Source organism: Lepisma saccharinum, chromosome 21 (assembly GCF_977018435.1).
Source record: "Lepisma saccharinum chromosome 21, izLepSacc3.1, whole genome shotgun sequence".
NCBI lineage: Eukaryota > Metazoa > Arthropoda > Insecta > Zygentoma > Lepismatidae > Lepisma > Lepisma saccharinum.
The window spans coordinates 24,203,561-24,229,969 of NC_139249.1; the positions used below are offsets into that span (position 1 = coordinate 24,203,561).

Genomic DNA, 26,409 nt, shown 5'->3' on the forward strand with positions numbered 1-26,409 from the left:
ACAAAATGTAAAGTATTTGTTACCTCAGTGCATGTGTTCATCTAACCATACGTGTATCACTTCTCCCGCATGGGTAACGAAGACTTACTTCAGAAAACGAATAACAACTTAACTCACAGATTTTTCAATGTTACTTGATTATTACTTTTGGGCGATATTTTGTCAAAATATCCTTTCATAAGCCTGGGGATACTTCACGCAGAATGAACAAGCAATTGGTTTTTCGTGTGTGTGTGTTTACATTCCTAATAAGGCATTAATTTTAATCCAAATGTCCAGGGCAGGCGATTAGGAGGAGAATTCCCCCGCTCCCGCCACATTTTGCCACTTGTTGCACCCCCACTATGGCCTCTTAATGCTAAGACTTTTCTACCAAAAAAATAAACTGTTCTTGCCCTCAAGTTTTGGCACCCGATAGCCGTTACTGCAAACATTCAGATACATTTGTCAGTTTCAATAACCTTGTAAACCAAGAAAAGTGATCATTAACCCCCAAATTTCAGTCAAAAACTCATATGGTGAAAATAATATGATCAGGAACATGCATTTAAATACGAAAAAGTCATTTAATTATTCACTATTGTCTAGCATCACAATTTCTCTATCTCTGTCGCCTAGTATATAAAGTGGAGTAGGTACGTGCCTTGTATTTTTGCACTTGAAGGACAAAATGTGAAGCAACCAATTCACATTTATTTCACTACATTGACATGAAGGAAAGAATGTGATTAGAATGTATGGCTGCGCACACACAAACATTGAAATAATTGTGTTCATCGGAGACAAAGAAGTGGAACAAGATGCAAGAATAGATTAGAAAAGGAAGAGGAAAGACACCAAACACACACACACACATGCAATGTGTGTGTGCATGGCAGTTAAGAATGGAACGAGAGAAAGTGAAAGGGAGAAAGAGGTAACAAGCTGAGAAAGAAAGATATAAGAAGGCATTAGGGAGTAAAACAGAAAAGACGAAAAGGAAAGGGAAAAGAAGTAAAGGGAAATCGAGAGTTTAAGAGACAAGGGGATACATATGCATGTATGTAATACATATATGTGTCTTACATGCATATATATATATATATATATATATACCTACCTGCCCACCTTAATCTATCAATATACAGCTTCTGTCCACCCGGTCGAAAATTTCTGGCGCCGCCCCTGCAAGTCGTCTGCTGGGCCCGCGTATGGGTGCAGCCATATTGGCATTAAACAACCGGTTGCTATGGTCGTTGCTAAGGTCGGTAACATGGCGTTGGCTATGGAGCGTTGCTGAGGTTTTGGAAAGATGAGCCGAAAACAATGAAGGAGGGAGAGTTAGCATGTAAGGAGAACCAGTTTCGTAGTTTCAGATGCATAAGATAAGAAGGCGTCGTCAAAGTAAGGGTGAAAGCAAGCATGAAGGAAAGAATATGATGTTAAGGAAAGCGATACTTAGATGTCGCACGTGTTGTGCCTAGCACATCTTCGAAAATTTTGCAGTGGTTTTCTTAATAGCAGCTTTGTGTATGTGTACTACCTTTCTTTATATTTACGTGAACCAGATTAAATATTTTGCATAACCAACGTAGCTTCTATTCCTTTGTTACCAGCCTATCACGAGGACAAAGGGGTAGAACACAACATGTGCCGTTTCCTCTGTCCATCATTATCTTGATATTATTTCAACTAATCACTTTATCATGTTCTTTTATGTAAAAATATTAGAATGAAAACACTTTGTTGTAATTAATAATGGGCTGCCCCGCTGAAAACTCCTTCAGGTCGGTCAGTAGGCTCCAGTCGCCAGGAATTTATCCAGTAGCGTAACTAACATGCTCTGCGCCCTCCTCCCTCCGCGCAACTTTCAGTTGTGCGCCCATACTCGTTTCAAAATATACAAATATATTTATTTTCTAAAATATTAATTCACGCCCACATTTATATTAGGTATATAAAAACATGAAAATGCATACATGTAATTTGAATCAATGTAAAAACTGATACGAAAGGTTAAGACAACAAAGAAACTGTAAAAAATTAGATATTATAATTATATATGAAAACAGACTGTTATTACAAAAATTACGATATTGTCAAATGATCATCAGCAGTCCTCTGCATTTTTTCATGGAAGCAAATTCTTGGTTGCTAGTTTTCGAGCTCTCTCGCTATCACTCCTGACATTGTGCTTCTCAAGTAATTTTTGATTAATATTAGCTTGGAAAATCATTTCGTCGAGGAAGATTTTTTAAAACTTCTCTTTTCCGTTTGGTAAAAATTGTAAGTAGGGTGAAAATTAGCGTTGCCAGCGTGTTCTCTTGCCTGTCGTCTACTCTTCGGCTACGTAAACCATTCAGCTAATGAAGTTTTGTTTTTCTAATCTGGTAATCCACTTTCTACTTGTGATTAACATTTTCTGTTTGCAGTTAGGGTGTTCGGTTGAAAATATATTTTAACGCCGAAAGTGAACCTTTTGTGAAGTATCGGTCTTTCTTAGTTTATCATTCTTACTGCGCCCTTACTGTCCTTAATGCACACAGCGATATGCATCACTCGGAAAAGGGGTGAATTTCCAAGAAGCTGGAAGATAAGCTTCTAGGGGAGAGATTTCTTTCGCATTGTTGTCAGTTTGCCATTGTCAGTTGTGTTGTGTTCCTGTCATAAAATAACGTATTTGTTCCAACGTTATTTTATTTAACTCAATTCCTTATAATCTATAATGGGAGTAAAATATTTTCGGTTAGAAATCGCTTATTTACGAGTTACGATTATTCAGAATTTCTGGAAATTCAAGAACATAATATATTTTGGAAAGTCCCATTCGTTTAAGATGTAAGTGCGAACCTAATTTCCTGAAATAACAGACGTGATACACCTTGAGTTTACACATTTACTTTGGATGCAATAATAATAATAATTATAATGCGGTGGAGGCACATAGTGGTTCGGATTACAATTTAGACTGTAGGTCCAGTCCCGATTATCCTTACTGTGCATAAACGACTTAAAACACAAAATCAACCAATCAATAATAATAATAATAATAATAATATACCATTGTTATCTTCATTTGCATTTATTATTGTTGTTGATATTAGCAGTAGCAGTACTCGTCCCTATTCATTTGATTGTTGCTGTTCCGGCTATTGACTGAAATCACTTTAGACACTCCCAATATTACTACTACTACCATGCTACTACTATTAAAATATGTCAATGGCTTGACTACCCCTACAAGAATTTCTTTCGACGTCTATTACCATAGATATGCTATTACTATGTACTACACATATGTATTCTTCCGACCGAGAAAATGCATTGTAGTTTTTGAATACCCATTAGTGCAAAGGCACGAAATATGCCTAATGTGCACAATTATTGTAATCATACACATAGCAATAAGACTTATCTGACCACAGACAAAAAAAACCATGCGACTTACGTTCATTTACCCGTCAACAAGCCTGTGTAGCGGAAACCGAAGAAATCGTAAGTTGCCTGTCACTTTCATGGAAAGTGCCTGCTTTTGTTCTTCCATTTTTTCTTTAACTTGTCACCTGTAAGCAACCTGTGTTTTATGTACGTATTCTTCTGAATCTAATCTTTACAATGGTGTAAGATACATATTACCATTTTTGTTGAAAAACCCTATCACTAAGAACAAAAGGTACTAGTATCCCTTGCGGTCCGTTTCCAATACTAACTGGGCATCCCCCATGGCGCAGTGGTAGCGTCATTGCCTTGTAATCAAGGGGTCCCGGGTTCGATACCCGGTGGAGGCACAAGTGGTTCGGATCCCACTTTAAACTGTAGGTCCAGTCCCGATTAGCCTTACTGTGCATAAAGTGGACTTAAAACACCAACTCAAACCAAACCAAAACCAATACTAACTGCATGGGGAAAGTACGGACAGCGCGTTGTATATTGCCAGGTATACCGTTGCTATGGCAACAGCGCCGGAAGTGACGTTCACTAGACCAGCGTATACGCAACTGACGAAATCGCACGAATTCGACACGTACGAACTTCTGTAGGAAGTTGCTACACTGCAACAGTGTACTGAGGTAAACCTGTATGAGCAGTGTTGCCACAATATGAGGGCACAATTTCCCTTTCCAAGGGGCAAAATTTCCCTTTTTGGACCAATTTTTCCCTTCGCCTAAGCAAATCATACAATAATAGTAGTGTTATAATAATAGTAAATATTAGTAGTGTTAGTAGCAGTAGCCGTAATTATTATTATTATTATTAGTGGTGGTGGAAGCAGTAGTAGTAGTATTTAAATTGGCCCATGTCTGTGTGAATAAAAAATATTAAATTTTCCACATACATGTCACTTTCCTTTTCCAGGCTCATGCCTAATTTTGTAACAAATTATAAAGAAAATTGAAAATTTGCATTATTCTCTCCAGATAAATTATACTACAAGACAACAATATTTGCATTATTTATGCTATAATTATGATTGTGTATAATTTATATATTTATATTTATAATGTCTCGTATTACCGTCCCGGTATAGCAAATCGATCACTTCCACGAGTGTGTGTTTGTGTGTGTGTGTGTGTTTGTTTTTGTTTTTTTTATATTGTGTAGTAGTTGTGGTGTGTGTGTGTTTATATTGTGTTATAGTTGTGATGTGTTTGTGTGTGTCTTGTGTAGTAGTTGTGATGTGTTTGTGTGTGTCTTGTGTAGTAGTTATGCTGTCTAATGTGTTTGTGTTCGTCTTGTGTAGTAATTGTGCTGTCTAATGTGTTTGTGTTTGTCTTGTGTAGTAGTTCCTCCATTCATATCGGGGGTTAGGCGTAGAGCTGACAACTCTGCACTGTAAAAAGACATGTCAAGAAACAGAAATATAAGGCCATGGATGTTCCCAAGGTAAAATATTCCGGAGGTAAAATAGTCCCCCGTTCGGATCTCCGGGTGGGGACTACTTTGGGAGGTCCCTGGACTAAGGATAAGATCTACGTTAGGAATAAGGATATTAAATTAGGCACCTGGAATGTTCTGAGCCTTTACCGGCCTGGGGCATTTCAGTGTACAGTTAATGAGATACTGAAGTATAAATTAGATGTAGTAGCTGTCCAGGAAGTTAGGTGGCCAGGAGAAGGGAATTGTAAAACTAAAAATTATAATTTTTTCTATGGTGGTACTGAAAATCATAATTTTGGAACAGGCTTTTTCATAAATAATAGAATTATCTCGGCTCTTAAAACAGTAGAATTTATTAATGATAGGATATCATATGCAGTTTTACAGGGTAGGTGGTGTAAAATTATTTTAATAAACATACATGCACCAACGGAAGATAAAGATGATAATACTAAAGATGATTTTTATACAGAGTTAGAACAGGTCTTTGATAAATTTTCTCAGTATGATATGAAAATTCTGTTAGGTGACTGTAATGCACAGATTGGCAAAGAAGATACATTTAAACCCACGATTGGTAAAGAAAGTCTTCATGAATTAAGTAATGATAATGGTATAAGATTGATTACTTTTGCAACCTCAAAGAATTTAATTGTGAAAAGTACCACTTTTAAACATAAAGATATTCATAAATATACCTGGTCTTCTCCAGATGGTAAAACTCATAATCAGATAGATCATATTCTCATTGATAAGAGAAGGCATACTAGTATAATTGACGTTCGTACACATAGAGGTGCTGACTGTGCCAGTGACCATTATTTAGTAATTGCTAAATTAAGACAAAGACTCTCAGTGATAAATCATAAGCAACAAAATCTAAAAGTTATAAAATTTGATACAGGAAAGTTTGCTGATGAAAGAATTAAGAAAGATTACCAAATTAAACTGTCAAATAGATTTGAGGTTTTGCAGGATTTAAATGATGATGAAAATATAAATGAAACAGACGTAAATAAGAATTGGGAGCACATACGTAATGCAATAGAATCAGCAGCTAAAGAAAGTATAGGATACCATAAACCGAGAAAAAGTAAGCCATGGTTTGATAATGAATGTCATAATCTAATAGAAATAAGAAATCAGGCTAGACTTAGGTGGTTAAATAACTCGGATGATACAAATCTAAGCAATTATAATACAATAAAGCGAGAAGTTAACCGCACGTTTAGAAGTAAAAAAAGAGATTACTTGAAAAGCAAAATTAACGAAATTGAAACAAACAGCAAAAATAAAAATATCCGAGATTTATATAAAGGTGTAAATGAATTTAGAAAGGGGTGGCAACCTAAAGTAAACTTGATAAAAGATAAAGACGGTGATTTTCTAGCTGACCCAAGCGATATTCTAAATAGATGGAAGAACTACTTTAATGACCTTTTAAATGTCCATGTAGGAGATAAATCAGAAGTAAGTGAAGTACACACAGCAGAACCTTTAGTTCCAGAACCTAACTTGACTGAAGTTAAAGATGCTATTAAAAGGCTTAAGAATAACAAAGCACCTGGCATTGATTTAATACCAGCTGAGTTAATTAAATATGGTGGAAATTCATTAATATGTCAAATTCATAAATTAATTTGTTTAATATGGAATAAAGAAGAAATCCCTCAACAGTGGAAAGAATCCATAATTGTTCCTGTGTTTAAAAAAGGTGATAAAATGAACTGCAATAATTACCGTGGAATTTCTCTACTCTCAACAACATACAAAATATTGTCTAACATTCTTTTAACAAGACTAACCCCATATGCTAATGAAATTATAGGTGATTATCAATGTGGATTTAAACGTAACAGATCAACTACAGATCAAATTTTTCACATCAGACAGACACTTGAAAAAAAGTGGGAATATAATCAAAATGTCCATCAGCTATTCATTGATTTCAAAAAAGCATATGATTCGGTCAAAAGAGATAAATTATATAATATATTAGTAGAGTTTGGAATACCTAAGAAGCTTGTTAGTATGATAAAAATATGCACCAGTGAAACAGAAAGTAAAATTCGTGTGGGTAATAATATGTCTGACAAATTTATAATTCATGATGGGTTAAAACAAGGAGATGCATTATCTCCATTGCTCTTTAATTTTGCCTTAGAATATGCTGTAAGGAAGGTAAAAGAAACTAAAGAAGGACTAAAATTAAATGGTGTGACTCAGTTGTTAGCATATGCAGATGATGTAGACTTACTGGGGGATGATATAAATACGATTAAGAATAATGCTAAAATATTTTTCAAAACTGCTAAAGAGATAGGTTTGGAAGTTAACAAAGAGAAAACTAAATATATGCTTACAGGCCGAAACCAAGTGTTATGTAATAATCAAAATCTAATTATTGATAACAACTCGTTTGAACCTGTTTCCAAATTCAAATACTTAGGAGTAATATTAACAAATGAAAATTATATTAAAGAGGAAATAAAAAGTAGACTTAATTCAGGAAATGCATGTTACTTCTCTCTTCATAAACTTTTGTCTTCTCGTTTAATATCTAAGAAACTAAAAGTTAAAATATACAAAACAGTAATTTTGCCTGTAGTATTATATGGGTGTGAAACTTGGTCCCTTACATTAAAAGAGGAACATAAATTGAGAGTATTTGAAAATAAGATCCTTAGGAAAATATTTGGACCTAAAAGGGATGAGGAGACAGATGAGTGGAGAAGGTTACATAATTTAGAACTACATAATTTGTATTCATGTCCAGATATTATTAGAATAATTAAATCAAGAAGACTTAGGTGGGCAGGCCATGTGGTACGAATGGGAGAGGAAAGAGGAGTTTACAGGATTCTTGTTGGGAAACCAGATGGTAAGAGACCTGTAGGAAGGCCAAGACGAAGATGGAGGGACAACGTTGAGATGGACCTAAAGGAAATCGGTAGGGATGGAAAAGAGTATATAGATCTTGCTCAAGATAGGGACAGATGGAAGGCCTGTGTTGCTGCAGCCATGAACCTTCGGGTTTAAGAAGGCTAGAGAGTTAGTTAGTTAGTTATGTCACTTTCATTGCTTCCTGACCAGATGTCCCAGATTTGGATCCTGGTCAGGAATCCATTTAATTGCTAATGCCCACCGTTACTATTATCCGAAGGTGCAGAAAAGCGATGTACTTAACAGAAATATAAATAGATACAGGCTATATTCAAGGGAGCAGAAAAAATGAAAATGTGAATATGAAACTGGAACTTAACATAAACTGTAATAATGAAGTCAGATGTTTTAAAATTTCCCTGAAATTGAGATATTTTTCATCGAAATTCCCTTTTGGCTAAAATTTCGGTCCGAATTTCCCTGCAAAAGGGAAATTTCCCTTCATGTGGCAACACTGTGTATGAGAAGGCAGAATCGTTCTATGAAAGGGAAATTTTGTGCTGTAAGTACTTGCTGTAACTTTACTTGGTCTGTTTATTGAAGATAATTATTGATAAAACTGTCAAATATAGCTTACTTTTTACTGGATAACGGCTGACATATGTTTAAATGCAGAAGAACAATATGAAAAGTTTCATTATATGCGGTTCCAAATAGTGGATTTGGTGGGATATTACGGAAGAGGGAAATTTTATTTATATTAGGTGGTTGGTTACACTGAAAAAGAGGCTCATTTGTTTTGTGCAAAAGCATCGTAACGTTTGAAGTGAAAGAATCTGTACATTTAAATCATGGATTGTTTCATATCATACCCAAGTGACACGGATTTTCCAATCCAGAACCTTCCGTACGGAATATTTTCTACAAATGATGATGTAAGAAATTCTCACTTTTGTGTATTTGCTCTATAAATGTAGTTTGTTTCAACCACGTTTCTACTTCACCGGTTGACCTTGCACCTGTTGCTCTTTTAAATGAAAATTGTAAATATGAATTTCATTCAGATTATCGTTTCCTGTGAACTCGAGCCGAGTAATTTATTTGTTAGTATATCGTTGGTACGTTTATAATAATAATAACGCATTCTCTTTAAACTTAGTACTTTCCATTTTTATTTTCGAGCGTTTTGCTGTATCAAGGTCAACAGGTTGAATTTGTTATGTTGGTTGCTATGCGGCTGAGGAACAGCGACGGTGCCGTGTCACTAATAGGGGTCACGGCATAATGACACTACCGGAGGACTGCTTGCCGTCTTTAAGCCAGGCGTCATGTCGTCTGTTTTGAATAAAATTGCACTTCGCTGTAAACACAATTTGGTACTATTATCGTATGGGTGAAACACCTACGAATCATATATTTCGGACTTCTTTACATTGCTAACGTGTTGCGGAACATTTCTTAAGGCGAAATAATGCATTTATAACTAAGATAATGTTTATTTTCTTTATTTACGAGTACTTACTGTTACTTGTTGTTTCGAATCTGTAACACATTATGGCCGTCATAGCATACAGGTTTAGGGGGCGTTCTGAGAGTGTTTTGTCGATTTATGCAGTGGTGCAACCTCGTTCACCGGAAAATATCTACTTTCGTGCCCCTATTTGAAATTATGCTAATACGTCGCATTTACGTGTAGAACTTGTAAAATAACCTTGCGATTTACCACGTTCATTGTCCATACACAGCAATTCGGAACCATCTTTCTTTCGCAATTCGGAACCATCTTTCTTTCGCAATTCGTTAATGCTCTTCCTTTACGCACAACATTCTTGCAACCTTGAATATTGACGTCAGACGAGGAATGCCTACGTGGTTAGGTTAGGCCTGTTAGGTTAGGTTCCATTAGCATAAATACAAAGAAAAAATAATATTTTCCTTAAGAGACGCGTTACCTTTCTATTGCCTAACATGAAAAAGATCTTTCCTGTGACGTCAGAACACAATGTTGCTACAGTGTTGTGCGATAAGTGACACCCATTCGGGTCGGAACCATCTTTCTTTCGTAATTCGTTAATTCTCTTCCTTTACGCACAACAATCTTGCAACCTTGAATATTGACGTCAAACGAGGAATGCCTACGTGGTTAGGTTAGGCCTGTTAGGTTAGGTTCCATTAGCATAAATACAAAGAAAAATTGTAAAAACAGCTCTCTCCTGTGACGTCGGAACACAATGTTGCTACAATGTTGTGCGATAAGTGACACCCATTCGGGGAAAAATGGCTTGTTCCGAACCCGACAGGTGGTTCTAGTGAAAACACGGCGAGGCTGAAACACTGGCTACGGGGTTGCATCGTCTTAACACACGGAACATTGCACTCTCATGCAAAAAGCAAATGGCGGGAGCAGAAACAGCGTGTCGGACAGAGATTTTCGCAGAAAACAACACGCATTCACATTAAAATGGATCAAATCTACATTCAGGAACTTCCAAAACGCTCAAGAAAATGATTTCCGTAAGTACTTTCTCCTGTAAATTTGAAGGAAATTTGAAGGAATCCGTTTTACCCATACGATAATGTTACCTCAAATAAAAATCATTTCTACTTACCTCATATGCATACCGGAACATTTTTCAAGCTGGGGATCACTTTTTTTCCCATGAAAAAAGTTATTTTTAACATTATAATCATTTATTGGTCGTTGCTAATTCGGCGGGCAAATCTTGACTCACGTTGTCTATCGCCAGCTGATGTGCAGTGTTTCCAAACTTATGAACCGATAAATGCCACACAAACTATTCACAAGGTAAGAGTCTAGTTTACGTCCTTTTCCTAAGGAATATGTGTCATATATCGTTGGAAAGGTTATTTGATAAGGAATTCAACAAAGTAAATCCCAAGGCGAGGAAAAATTTCCTGGAGGAGAAAATCGAGAAAAACCGATGTTGTCCGGATATGCGTGATTGAACGTACTGATGACATTTTTCGATGATGAAGCACATATTTAGGGGTGAAATGAGTGCTAATGGAACCTTAAGCGAAAATTGGAGTAGACTCTACTTTACGTCCTTATCTGCATGGTGATTGCTTCTTTGCATTTGCGGTGCGCAATCGTGGTGCGGCACCCGGTATCTCTTCGGGTAAGTACCTTTTTCTTTTTACACTTTCTGTTCACGATAGCCCCACTATCCATTCACGGTGTCGAGGTATGCCTACGAGGTTAGGTTAGGCCTGTTAGGTTAGGTTCCATTAGCACTCATTTCACCCCTAAATATGTGCTTCATCATCTAAAAAATTCCTCGGTACGTTCAATTACGCATATCCGGACAACATCGGTTGTTCTCGATTTACTCCTTCAGGAAATTTTTCCTCGCTTTGGGATTTACGTTGTTGAATTCCTTATAAAATAAGCTTTCCAACGATATATGACACGTATTCCTTAGGAAAAGGACGTAAACTAGAGTCTTACCTTAAATTGGAAAAAAAAAACCGCTCACACGTCATCTTGTAAAACTACCGCGTGGTTGCTACACTGACAGGGGGTTACATGATCGAACGCACGGAACATTTTATTCATGTAGTCGACGGTAATGGCTGCACGAGCTATCGTACAACAGAGATGCATGAATGACGAAAAATGCCTTACTTACAGGCCAAATAAGTGGCACGATTCGAAAAAACAATTTCACCGGCTTCAGAAAGTCCTCAAGAACGCAATTCCGTAAGTACTTTCTCGTCTTTTCTCCTGTAAATTTGAAGAAATCCGTCTCCGACTTATACAATCGTTACCCAGCATTTTTTTCGTATTTCAGAGCAACACGGTAATGGTTTTGAAGTATGTCGTCATAATTGAAATTACAGTGCATGTAAAAAGCTTTAATATAATCTTAAAGAAAGGGAGTAGCATAATTCACATTTCAGTTTTTTGATACATCTGTCCACCCTTGGTTTTCGCATAATTTCGAACTGTGAAAGAAAGGATGGATCCATGACCGTCTGTTCACCCCCGAATATTTCGACATATTTTTCTATTCTACACATTTTGATGTTTTACAAGTCTGAAATATTTCAAGATGGTGGAACCACAAATAAACGAGATATGAAGCCAAAAATGTGATCAGCATATGTCAGTTCCTTCTATCTCGGACCACTTTTTAAAAACCAAATTTTGTTCTACATGCACAAAAACATGTATAAATTGAAAGAATAATGACAACTTACTGTGAACATCAAACCTAACAAAAAGTGCAGATTACTATCAATGTCAAATCCAACAGTCTTAATCTAGTAATGTAAAATTTCCAATTATTTTAAATCGCACCACATTTCTTGCCCAAAAAATTTATCAAGTATGCAAAAAAAAAAAAATCATTGTCACAAATTAGCATACATACTTTGAAAATTTGCACTTCCTGCTACATGGTTGTAGGGACAAAATGTGTCAAGTGGCACACTCTTCACGAAGCCTGAAATTTATTTCAAAAAGCAAAATATTTAGCCCTCAAGTGTGAATAGCGTACGTCCAGTTTCTCATACCCCACACCACTTTTTTTTTCTCACAAATTTTGTTTTACATGCACAAGACATGTGCAAATTTGAAGAGTAAAATTACTATGAACATCAAACCTTACTTTTCCAACCTTACACTCTGATTCGTAGATTTGCAAGCACACTTTGAAGCTCTATACGTATGATAAATGCAATCCCACTGAGCCACAGCTGGATGGCTGAAATCACAGGTGGACAACTTTCAAAGAAACTCTCTAATGATAATCCTACATTATATACACTAAAGCGTGACATAACCATGTGTAACTCGTTTTCTAATACATTTCCTGTTCTTTCCATACTGTAACATTCAGTTACATTTTGTATAAAAACAAACACGTAACTCCCCACATGCAGTTCATATCATGAGGAGTTGGCAAACATGTAATGACATTAATTATACCATCTAAAATAACTAATTGCTTGGTTATAACTCCACAATCTAAACAGACATTCATGTGAAAAAGAAACTTCATAACATATGGTGCATTCCATAAGAAATGGTCTTACTCCATGTAAATAACGAAATGAATTAATCAGAAAATTATTAGTGTTTTTAATTGCATTAGGGTTTAAATATGTGTGCATGCATATAATTTGCATATTTAATCAACAAAAAATATTAGCATCTGTAGCCTGTATACTTCACATACAAATGAAGTAAAATGTTGCTACATTTTACACACGTAACACATTTTCGTTAATGCTTTTCATGCATTCAGGCTGTCATTACACTCAATTTTTTTTAGCAGACACCACAAAGTACTTCATAATTCTATGAATTTACAGGATTTGCTATGCATCTGGAAAATGGTAATGTCCGGGAATTTGCCTTGTCAGCGAATTTTGCAGATCGTCTGGAATTTACGTATATTTTGGATTCTGCAAGAGAAGAAGTTGTAAAATGAACAAAGTAGTTCACTTCCACTTCTGGATTCAGTTCTTGTGATTCCACTCTCAAAAAGATTCAGTGGTATAACTTGAGATGACTGGACCCCTCTCCTATTTTCTTCATATTTGACATACTCACTAATTGAGGCCTCCTAATCACGAATCTGAAGTTAAAATTTGTCGGTCACGTCTAGAAATTGTGAACCATTGATGCTAGCTTCACGAACCATTGGCGCGTGGTTAGGTTAGGCAAACATAGTTAAAATTTGGTGTCGTGGTAGTATCAGGAATATATATATTTGGTTGTGAAACAAAAAAATTCGCGAAAATCGACAGTTTCCATTCCGAAAACTAATGCCTTATTTTAGCTTATTTTCCAATTTCTAGACGTTTCCGACAAATTTTAACTTCAGATTCGTGATTAGGAGGCCTCAATTAGTGAGTATGCCAAATATGAAGAAAATCGGAGAGGGGTCCGGTCATCTCAAGTCCTTCCAATTCAGTTTAGAAACTTGTTTCTTTCATTCTTATGATTCTCACTCTTGTGCAAAATTATCGTTCCTTCGAATTTCTGAATAAATTTTGACTTTTATAACACCAGATATTAGAAAGAATATCAAAGTAAAACTTGCAGTCCAGATATCTGATTGATAACTAAAGTACATTGGCAATATGATCATAATTATTGGAAAGGTTGGTGAAGATGAGGTTATCGTCTATTATTTTATAGATCTCAGGCTCTGTCCAAAAGGTACAAAGTACAGACTTGAAGTATGGTCTTGGCGGAAGTGACGTCACATAGAACAGTTCAAAAGCACCAAGAACAGAAGCACGCAAGTACACAGCTCGCAGTGCAGATGGTTAGTGACTAGGTCACGTGGTTTTTCGCACTCGTTCATTTGTTTAAAATCACGGAGGTAGAAAGCCAGCGGCACAGGTAGATATGCGTTATGGGCCAACAAGTTGTTGGTTATAGTAGTTCTTCTAATGGGTGGAAATGTATGTGTACAAACATTTGAAAATGCTATGTGATTTCTATGGTGAAAAATAAGTGTTTAAAACGTGAAAAAAACAACGAGTACTCAGTTTTATCTACTGATCGTATTTGGCGCTGCAGTCGAAGTGCAATTCGAACGAAATGTACTTCCAGTCCACGACTTAAAGACCGCACTCCAAGACCATACTCGGAGGATGCTCGCTTCAAGTACGGTCTTTCACCTTTCGGACACGGCCTTAGTCTTGTTGGCATTTTCTATACAATTCCTATATGCAACAAAAAATTCTCCATATGCTGTGTACTTATAAATGTAAGCAAAAAAGCATCATTTTCTACCACTATTAATCTGCCAGAAAATGAAAAATTGTGTATGGGTTATGAACTTTTTCTGTTGTTTGTATATTGTGGAGATCTGTTTTGGTGGAATAATGTACCTGAAAGCTAGATGCACGTGATTGTAGCACCCAATACATTTGATGCCGATTGTAATTTTACATTTTTACTCTGAATGTTCATGTGTTCTTGAATTTCTACAATGAAATTTGCTAAAAAAAAAATTAAAAAAAAATGTGAAAGTAAATATTCATAATAATTAACAGATTATCTTATTTGAAGGGCTCGGGTGTAAAACATGGTGACATTTTGGTCATTTCTGAGTTCATTAAGAGAAAACGTTATTAGAAGCTATACTGTAGATAAATTGTGTTCATGTTGTGTTGACCAATTTCAGAAGTCTTCACTAAGTCCAATGGAAATTGTATGACATGGCAATTTCACTAGAAAATTGAAGGATGGCACATTTTACTTTGTAACTCAAAAATTACCGAATATCACCATGTTTTACATCCAAGCCCTTCATTTATTTGAAAAAAAGAAGATTCAAAAGTTAAACATGTCTGGAAAAATTAATTTTTGAACTGGAAAACCTGGAAATGTCAGGAAATTTTGTAATCAAAAAATCATAGCAACCCTGATTTATAGTTTTTCTTGTATGTACGGATTGCTTGCATTGTAGAATTATTTTCCTGTAGTTTATGGTTATTACAAGCATAAGAAAACAGTTTTTCATTGTGACGTTTCAGGAGAATACACGCTCCCTTCATCAGACATTTATTTTCATTTTGAATAAAGATATAGTTATAACAATGGTTAGCAATTTTTAAACAAAAAGAATCCCTTATATAATGGATGTTGTCAATGTTACATTGTTGTAATATAGCAACTTAACTGTGAAAAGAAGTAGTCTGTTATATTTTTATTTCAGATAAAAAAAATTTGATCACATTATTTTTTATTTAAAATTATGAATCCCAAATATCATCAGGTAATTCAAAGTCATCATTGTTTTCACAAAGTCTCTTGATGTTTTCTGTTACATTAAATTTTAAAGATGGTGGCTTACTCCATTTGTGAAAAAGAAAACTCCATACTGGATCTATGTTACCATTTTCATTATTTAATTTATTCCAGTGTTGTTCTGCAATGAACAAAGCTTCCCAGACATTCAACTCTATGTTTCCCGTCAATATTTTTAAAACCCTTCTCTTTGATGATGTGAACTGACAAACCTGTTTTTGGGTTTTGATTTATAATGTCCAAATCGTGTTCGTGCCATCTTATTGCCATTTTCCGTGCTGTTTGTCCTACATAATCCCTTGAACATGAACAACTTATATTATATATTCCTGTGGTTTCCACATCTGGTAGAGAGTTTCTCATTTTGAATTCATTAAATGTACATTCCAAACTTCTTGGTGATCTAAAAACAATATTGAAATTAAAAATTAATTTACTGCATTCAAAATGAGAAACTCTCTACCAGATGTGGAAACCACAGGAATATATAATATAAGTTGTTCCTGTTCAAAGGATTATGTAGGACAAACAACAAGGAAAATGGCAATAAGATGACACGAACATGATTTGGACATTATAAATCAAAACCAAAGAACAGGTTTGTCAGCTCACATCATCCAAGAGAAGCATTTGATTAAAAAGAGAAGGATTTTAAAAGATTGACGGGAAACATAGAGTTGAATGCCTGGGAAGCTGCGTTCATTGCAGAACAACACTGGAATAAATTAAATAATGAAAATGGTAACATAGATCCAGTATGAAGTTTTCTTTTTCACAAATGGAGTAAGCCACCATCTTTAAAATTTAATGTAACAGAAAACATCAAGAGACTTTGTGAAAACAATGATGAATTTGAATTACCTGATGATATTTGGGATTCATAATTTTAAACAATTTTTTTTTATCTGAAATAAAAATAAAACATACTGCTTCTTTTCACAGTTAAGTTGCTATATTACAACAATGTAACATTGACAACATCCATTATATAACGGATTATTTTTTGTTTAAAAATTGCTAACCATTGTTATAACTGTATCTTTAGTCAAAATGAAAATAAATGTCTGATGAAGGGAGCGTGTATTCTCCTGAAATGTCACAACGAAAAACTGTTTTCTCATGCTTGTAATAACCGTAAACTACAGGAAAATAACCCTGATTTAGTTCATTGTGGATATTTTAATCCAATTTCATACCTAGAACCTTGCCTTTTATGTGTAAAATGTCACTCATGTAATGTTGGAATGCCCCAAAACTTCTGTAATGATATCCCATTCATTTATCATATTGTAACTGCTTTCCTGTGTCCACTGTAGAAAATCATATAACATTCATAACTCAGGCTAAAAGTATACTCTGCAAGGTGTAAGGCATTCTGTGTACTTTTAGTGGATATTGTGAAACTGCTTTAAACTGTTCGACTTGAGTAAGAAGATCTTATGAAACAAAACTATGATTTTTCTAGCATTTAGTGCAGGGCGCGAAATTTCCAGTCGCCAGGTCGCCATTGGCGACCAAAAGTTTGGGGCTGGCGACTAAAATTTTGTTATTTCAAATATGTGTTGAACATGCCCGAACATCTCAATGCAACTTTCGTACATGGTTTTGGAAAGCGAGCCGATTGAAAATCCTGTGTCGACTCAACGCCGACACCATCTAATCGGACCTCCGTGTCCTCCATCGGAGGCAAAACCACAACTGTAAATCTTGGGGTGCAGAACGCACCGACAAAGGAAGGCAAGCGTCCGACCACTCACTCCCCCCCCCCCTTAAACAGAGCAGGGAGGAGGGAGCCGGACGTTCTTCCCTGGTTCGTTCCACTGCTTTTTTTTTTTTTTCCAAGCGTAGCAAAATGTTCATTTCGGCTTTCATTACGTCTATTAATTATAGTCATTATTATTATGCATATTCAAACTTACATGTAAAAAATGTAGACCAATATAAAGTTCAATGAAATATTGTTTTTATAATGTTCACTTTATGCCCAAAAAGGCTAATCGGGGTTGAACCTACAGCTCAAAGTGGGATTCGAACTACATTGTACCCCCACCGGGTAAGGAATTCTGCTCCCCTTGATTTCAGAGTGACGTTATCACTACGTCCTGGAGGAGGCCCAGTTCAATTACAGAGATTCCAAAATATATAACTTAGGTTTCTCAGTGGTTTGATTGATTGATTTGCTTTATTTTACTTGGTTTTTTTGTGCCACTTTCGGCTAATTTGCGAAGATGGGGATGAGTGGTGATATGATGGAATTGAATGGACACTCACGAACATCCATGCCCATGTCAGGATTCGAACCAGGAACCCGTGGCATTGTAGCGCGATATGCCAACCAATCCGCCACGTTGCCGGCTGGTCAGTGGGTTAACACTTTTAACTGTGAAGAGTACAGAATATAATCCCCTTGTAAACTGGATCCCTAATTCGATATGCAGTGGAGATGTACTACACGCTGGTTCATATATTAAATTGATTGATATTGATTTGGCGTTTTAAGTGCACAGTAGGTTAATCGGGACTGGACCTACAGTTTAAAGTGGGATCCGAAGCACTATGTGCCTCTGTGCCACCATCATATCTGATATGAAATATATATATATATATATATATATATATATATAACTTAATTTCTGCTTTGCTCAAAATGCTACCTTCCACCGACCTTCTTGGCGAAGTCGTTAGTACAGTGTCCTACGACGCCAGAGTTTCTGGGTTCAGATACCGGCCTGGGTGTCCCTTCCTAACTTTCATACCATCATCGCACATCCACATCTTCGCGGTTGAATAAAAATAACAGAAACGTTTATTTACGTCGCCCAAGAACAAATACTATGAAAAGTCTACTGAACAGAAATACAATTGTTAAATATATTATTATTATACACTGAAAAAGTAATTCACGGATGTTACTTTTTTAAAATGTGTCAGCCACAAATATGTTTGATTACATCGATTTTAAGAATTTCAAAAAATATTGTTATTTTAACGTACTTGTGTTTATTACGCGTATAAAGCTAAGTGAGAGAGAATGTAGCGTAGCGACAATCTTTAATTATTTATTATCACGGATTTTCGCGCAGGTGCTTTTTTTTCGTTTTTTTTCCAAAACGATGTTAAGTAAATTATTCCGCAGGGCAGGGCACATTTTTAAAAACAAAAACATAACTATTCCCTTAAAAAAATTGACTGCACCAATTTAAAGTTATCTTGTTCCAGTGCCAGCCTGAACTGCTCTAAAATGCAAAGGTCTGTGATTAGAATAAGATTATGTGTGTGATGTGTGAAATACATACTTTATACATTGATGTTTAATTTATGTGGGACGAGCATGGGTCCAAGGGCGCTCGCAGGATTTTTCTCAAGGGGCCAGCAGAGCTTCAGTCGTAATTTTTTACAAATCATAAAATAGAAATTGAAATAACAATACCTACATTACTGCTAATTTGGGAAACAACATTTTAACAGTATGTAACTAGAATATACATCTCCTAATTGTAAATATCTCCCTCACATAACCTGACTTTGCTTTTGCTGCCATAAAAAAAAACAAAAAAAAAAAACATTCTATGGCGGCGCCCTCTTTCTTTTGCCAGCCTCCTCACCTACTCCTCGCTACGGGCCTGTCTTCATCCCTCCCCTAACATGTCCCTGGGCGATGCAGTGACCATGGCCAGAGGGGGCTGGCTGCTGACACCCGAGAAGCGCGAAAAGATGTGGCAACGTTTCGACTGTCAACGGAGATACGCGTTGAGATTTTGGCAGCAAGAGGGGTGAGTGAGGTAAGGTCGCGAAGATGTGGCGAACAGAATATGCATCTTGCACCGTGCGGACTTGAGGGGTAGAGTGGAGCAGACCCATGGAGCAGACCCAAGACTAGTAGAGTAGTAGTCTTGGAGCAGACCGTGGCTCCTTGCTTGTGCGCGGAAAAAACTCAGTTTTCACAGTCGTGAACTGCTCTCGCGCGCTTAGTGTCCAGTCTTTGTTTCGTTGAAAAAAAGAATGCTATAAATGCACTCGTGAGCGTTAGTTGACGTGGTAGTTGCGTTCGTTCTGTTTACCTCGTTCTTTTTGGTTCGGTGGAAGTTGCCTGCGAGTGAAGTGGTTCCAGAGAATTAGTTTTATTTACTTCAATTACTGCTATGGAGAAGAAGCAAACAAACATACGATCCTTTTTCGTTACGGGTGATGTATCAAAATCAGCTGGTAGCAGTGTTCAGCTTACCTCATCTCCCAGCTGTGCTAAAAGTAGTAAAAGGAAATGTGATAGTGATTCAGTGTCATTTCCAGTTAAAAGGAAATTTAATAAAGAGTGGTTAAACCATTTTCAGTGGTTGTTGTATGACGAAGCAACAAATGTCGCATCTTGTAAATATTGTAAACAGGTGCCTACCAGTAACGTTGATAAAAAATGGGTCAATGGGTTTTCTGTACCTTTTAAAAAGGAGTCCTTTTTAAAGCATAGTCAGAGTAAAGTCCATAGTGAAAATGTTGCCAGTGCAAAGGCAAAAGAATGCCCGACAGAAACACAGATGGCAAAATGCATTAAAAAAATGGATCACCAGATGTTTTCTCATCTCACAAATTTATTTAATGTATCATACTATGTAGCTAAACATGAGAAACCATTTAAAGACTTTGTAGATCTGCTGTGTTTGGCAGGTAAATTAAGTGTGAGTGTTCTACCTAAGTATGGCAATGAAAAGCAATGCAGAGAATTTATTCATTTCATAGCTGAAACTTTGAAGTTAGATCTAGTGGAGAAAATAAAGAAAGGTACATACATCAGCCTTCTGATTGATGGATCCACAGATAGATCATCAGTCGAGCATGCAAATGTGTATGTTCGATACGTGGATGCAAATGATGGTCACATCAAAGAGGACATTTTAGGATTAATAGAGCTCCCGAACTCTACTTCTGCTGGTTACTTCACTGCCGTAACTGATTATTTAGATAAGTCAATAGGTCCAAATAAATACAGAAACAAGTGTTACATTGTAGGCTTGGGTACTGATGGTGCAGCAAATATGGTCGGGCACAAATCAGGATTGGCTGTGCAAATGAAATCTATTTGTAATAAAATGGTAAATATTCACTGCCTTGCACACCGTTTGCAGTTAGCTCTGTTGGATGCGTGTGGTGAAGTTGAATATCTAAGAGCATTTGATTCCGTGATTAGGAATATTTTTCAGTTTTATCATGGCTCTGCTAAAAGACTTCACCTCTTGAGAGATACGGCAGAAGTTATTGGAGACGAAATTCTAAAACTGAGTGATATCCACACTATTAGGTGGTTAGCCAGCAAAGAAAGTGCTGTAAGAGCTCTCTTGCAATCATGGAAAGCTGTTGTGACCCATCTTGAACAGGTGGCCCATGGAAAATACAATGATGGCGCTAAAGCTAAGGGTTTGCTGAAAAGTTTGAAGCAATTCAAATTTGTTAAGCTTCTGTACTTCCTTTTGGATTTCTACAGGAAATTGAACCCTTTAAGCGTGGCACTACAAAATAAGAATCTTTTGATTTCATCTCTGAAAATAAGAATTGAACACTGTATTTCAGTTTTGGCTGACCTGGAATCTAATGTTGGACCAAGCGAACAAGATTTCTTGGACCATGTATCCATTTCAGGGAAGATCAGGGATGTGCAGCTCACAAACATTCAAAACGGAGAGCAAGAGTTTCAGACTGTTAGAGGAAACTTAATTAACAATGCGAAGGTGTACATCACAGAAAGATTGCAATCTATATCAACAGATGCGATTGCATCTCTGCATGTTTTCGACACTTTGGGTTGGCCTCCCAAAGAAATTATTCTTCAGTTTGGGATAGAAGAAATAAAGAAGCTCTACATATACTTGAACCCGAGCCTTTATAATGAGAAAATGGATGTTCTGTCAGCAGAGTGGACAGAATACAAACTTTTGTTTCCTTCTCTGACTTTGAATCAGACGCTGGAGAAGATTCACAGTGAGGAGTGTTCAGCAAGATTCCCCAATTTGCTCCAGATTTTAACATTTTGTGCTGTTCTACCAGTGAGCACAGCTTCAAGTGAGAGAGGTTTCAGCTGTCACAACAGACTTAAGACTGCTTACAGGAACTCTCTGAAGACTGAGACACTAGATGATTTGCTCAGAGTTTCTGTAAATGGACTCCCCTTGTCAGAGTTTGACCCAGCAGCTGCGATTGATAAGTGGTACTTCAGTGCAGAACGACAGCGCTACACAAACATTAATTCCTAAGGTATGTTATTTTTTATAATTGCTCATATTTGTATTATTTATCAATATAAAATAGTGGCGACCAAAGATTTTAGACTGGCGACTGACTTCAAACTTGAAATTTCATGCCCTGATTTAGTGTTACCCTGTTAAAAATGAGGGAACAAAAGTATCCTTATGGTTTACAGTGTCAAATTCAATTTGATATTTTATTGTGAATTTATCACACAGTTCTAACCTTGATCTGATACAAGTGTTTGTATGGAAAGAGGATACGAGAGATATATATAGCATCTCTTGTAACTGAAGTCGGTGCTTTCATTTTTCTACTCTAAAAATATATTGTAAACTGAGCACAGTATGACAATTGAAATATATTTTCCTCATTGGCAATCAATATCTCACACACCCATAACAGGCTACCAGTCTTATTACAATATATTGTAAACTGAGCTGAAAGTGCTAAGTTGAAACATTACAAAACAATTCACTTGTATAAACTTGGAAATATCAGGGAGTTTGTTTTGTCAAAATGAGTGAGGACCTTACTTTATTACTTGCAAATTACATATTTTCACCTAACAAGAGATGTGTGTGTGGATGTGTGTACACATATATATAACAGTATTGAAAGTTATTTCATTTTTACAGCCCACTCCTAGGATTGGTGTTGCAATTGGTGATCAGATATTGGACCTTAAGGCTGTGAAACACTTTTTTCAGGGACCTATACTGAGTAGTAAGCAGGATGTATTTGAAGAGGTAAGTTTTCATATTAACCATTTATATAACTGGCATGAGTAATGTACCACTCTTCATGTAGCTGATGATACTGTTGTAAACTTCCAATAAATTAGGTGGTGGTGTGTTAATGTCAGAATAGAAAATGTGAATTTGACACAATTGACACTAATTATTACTGAAATCAGTCTCGATTAATTTGCTTCAGCATAAAAATGGACTTGAAGCAAAATTTGGAAATTAAAAAAAATACATTTGAGGTATTCTTTGAAATGAAAAACATTTTGGAAAAATATTTCTCATTGACAATCAATATGTCACAAACCCATGACAGGCTACCAGTTACAATGGTAACTTTTACCTTTTTTCCACTATTATAGGGCTCATTCTTAATTTTCTAGAACAGGGCTGTCCAAATTTTTTGTATGCAGGTCCAATCTATTACTTGGAACAATTTGTCCTGTGTCATATTATCGTTCTACTTACCCTGAAGATAATGCTTTATGTACTATTATAGGTTTAGCTGTACTGCATAAATAGCTCTGTCAGGTTGGATGTGGCCAATGTGCTGTTATTTGGCTGGTCCTGTTGTGAAGTTTCTTTCAACCTTAACTGGGCACCCCCTTATGGTTATCGGGATTTCATTTTCTCACATTATGAGAGAGAATTTTGGGTATAATGAGGCATTTTTTAAGGGCAAAACATTGGCAGAATATGAGGGGAGTTCAAGTCAAACCAGTACTTTAGATTTTTCAGAATAACACAACGCAATTGGATGCATGGGCAAGACTTATTTCTAATTATAATCCTCTCTCCACTAATGCACTTATCCCAGCATTCCACTAATGCTTGGATACCAGCAGTTTAGAAAGACTTCTCAGTACTCTGGCATCATGATCGGACTGCTTGCTTCACCTATTTGTCACTGCTGAAGTGCCAGCAAACGAGGAATTCCTTTAAGGTTCCAAACTGGTAAAACGAGGTCGATATGGCAAGGAGGCATTTTTGTAATTCCCAGCTGAGTTCCTGTAGTGTATAAATTGTGCTGTGGGCAGTATGCAGGTGTGCATTGTCTTGCAGAAACAGGATGCCTTAGTTAAGAAACCAGACTTCTTTCTTAATGTAAATCTTGAGAACTGGACAGTAGTAAACACTGTTGATGGTTACATCGATATGAATGATGCCACTTTTGTTTCCCCCCAAAATACTAGCTAGAACTTTGCCTAATGACACAATTGCCCGGAACTATTTGAAAGGTGGTGAGTCCATATGCTTCCACTGTTTTGATGCACATTTCAATTTCGGGATGAAATGATGGACCCACATTTCGTTGCAAGTGACAATCTGATCGAAAAAATTGTCTTCCCTGTTCCTTAACTTGTTGGAGATTTGCACTCTTCTGTGCTAGTCAAAGGCAGAGTCTGTCAGTACGAAATGTTCACCAACTTTCTGGAACTGTAGGTGTTCATGAATGATTGTGTGTTCAAAGTTCTTATGGAAAGATGCATCTGTTCCGCATGTTAGCGACATGCTATCAATTGATTTTCATGGATCAGACATTCGTTTACGTGAACGACTCCAACTTTGGATCATTTGCACTATTTAAATGTTCTACTGTAGCAAAGGGTCCCATCACCGAACTTACTGTATTGCACTTTCATTCACAAGAAATTTCATCACAATGCACTGTTCCATGTTTGCACTCACAGACTTCTCTGTCATCTTGTTTAGCAAGTGACTTGTGTTGCCCATGACTTTAGTTTTTAGTTCTTCATATGGTAAACTTATGTCTGTATGTACATCTGGGTGTGTTATGTTATTCTGAAAAATCTAAAGTCTCTGACCAAATGTTTGTGCACATGTGTGTGTTGTCAGTATTGGCTGACATGTATACTCTACGAATGTTAGTAAAAACTTAGTGTTTATTTATTTATTGTTTGCTATACTGAAGTAAAATATTAACTGAATAGAGTTTTGTATATATTGTTTTTATCATTGCAACATGTGTTAAAATTACAGGTATTGTCATTAAACAAATCACATGCATGTTAATTTGATGAAACTTTGTCTTCCAGCCCACCTTAAACAAATTAATGTCACTGGGGAAACCTGCGTGGACTGAAGCAAGAAACACTTTGAAGAAACTCTTGTCAAAAAGCACACCAACTCTCCAAAATGATCATGAATTGCGAAAAAGGTATTTTTCAATTCTCATGTTATAGTTTCAGTACAAGGAGTGATTATTTTTCAATTCTATATTGTCTACAGAGATGTTGCATGGATATTTTCAGAAATAGTTTGCCTAGGAAATGCAAGCAATGCAATGGAACCTCGATTTTACGTTTTTAGGGTTACTTAAAATGCGAGAAAATGTAAAATCAAGGAAAATTTATAACATTTTGCTATGTTGGAACCATCGAGACCGAATGTATAATGTGGAAAAATGTAAAATAGGGGTTTCACTGTAATTGTTTAATACATGTTCTTAATGTTCATGTAATTGCTAGTCAGATCTTCTTATCCAGTATAGGTTTCATATTGTCCTCTGCAGAAGAGTGACTGCATTGCTGTCAAAATTTTAATTTGTTTGTGTGGAATATATTTTGAAGCACAAATTATCTCTTGTCAGGTCTTATTTAAAAACTAAGTAGAAACCACAGCAGGTTTGTGCTTGTTCATGATGTTATGTTTATGTTCTGATGGTCAGCATGTGTAGGATGCATGTTGCTTGCTTGGACAGAAATATCCAGCATGTTTTTAAAGCAAACATCAAGTCTACCTGGCATTCATTTATTACTTGGTTGTGTTTATGTTTTGGGGAATGGAAAAATACAGTAGGAAATTGATACACTGGAATAAAGTTCTTGCTTATCAGTAGGGATAGGATTTTGATATAGCATATTTTTTTGATGAGGGTGATGTGTTCCATAAACATATGGAAATTCATATTGTGAAGAAACTAATTAAGTTAAGGTGCTTTTTAAGGTCATATTTTGGCATATTTGGCCATTTCTGCATGATAGAGCATATTTTGATGTATTTTCAGTCATATTCAGCATATTTTCGCTTTTTTCAAGAAATATACAGTCATTTTCGAAGGAGATTCGTTCTTATTTCCATATTCACTAGAGTTCTTTTTTTTTTACTGCAGCAAAATCTTTTCCATGTTTATTTGAAAGAATTCATTGTGCATTGCAATTCAGGGCCCATAAATTGAAGTAAAAATATGTGAAAATATCTCGGCATATGTTAGATATTGATGTTTGAAACAGCCCAGTTATAAGGGCATATTTTTCAAATTATAGTGCATATTTTGTACAATGTTTGGTCATAAGAGCATATTTTATTTTGCATATTTTGGTTATTTTAGGTCATAAAAATCCTAGCCCTACTTATCAGTTAAATTGATTTGTTTCTTCTTTTAATTTTTGTGCCCACTGCCACCATCCTATGGGGAATGTGTTGTACTACTCTTGGTTGGCTTCTGGTGTATTGTTAGTCGGTAGGTGTGTTGTTGTCATCTGTAGCAGATTTTAGAGTCAGTTTGTGATCATCCTTTATGTTGATAACAGACACTCAGCATACACAAATGACACTTCCTCCCCCACCCTTTCTTAACCCAAGTGTGTAGAGTGAAGATCGTGAGTCCAAGGAACATTACATTGGCAGACCCATTAGATCCTTAACAAAATAATTCAACGGAAGCTGATTGTGGTAAACAAAAAACTGACCTACCAAACTTGTCAAATACAATAACCAGACCAGGCATGTAGCTAATTTGATAACGACTCGTTTGAAAAAGTTTCCAAATTCAAGTACTTATGAGTAATGCTAACAAATGAAAATGATGTTAAAGAGGAAATAAAAAGCAGGCTTAATTCAGGAAATGCATGTTACTTTTCTCTTCATAAACTT

The 26,409-nt window shown here is 36.1% G+C and overlaps 1 protein-coding gene across 1 annotated transcript in view; it reads left to right on the top strand.

The window, feature by feature from the left end:
• The first annotated feature begins 8,542 nt into the window (after positions 1-8,542).
• Positions 8,543-26,409, top strand: part of Faa (fumarylacetoacetate hydrolase) — a 32,586-nt gene continuing 14,719 nt past the window's right edge. Inside the window, exons 1-3 of the mRNA XM_083143359.1 lie at positions 8,543-8,675; positions 22,405-22,515; positions 24,570-24,691. Of these exons, the coding sequence (XP_082999485.1) occupies positions 8,592-8,675; positions 22,405-22,515; positions 24,570-24,691 (317 nt within the window). The 5' untranslated portion in view covers positions 8,543-8,591. The remainder of the gene's footprint in view (positions 8,676-22,404; positions 22,516-24,569; positions 24,692-26,409) is intronic.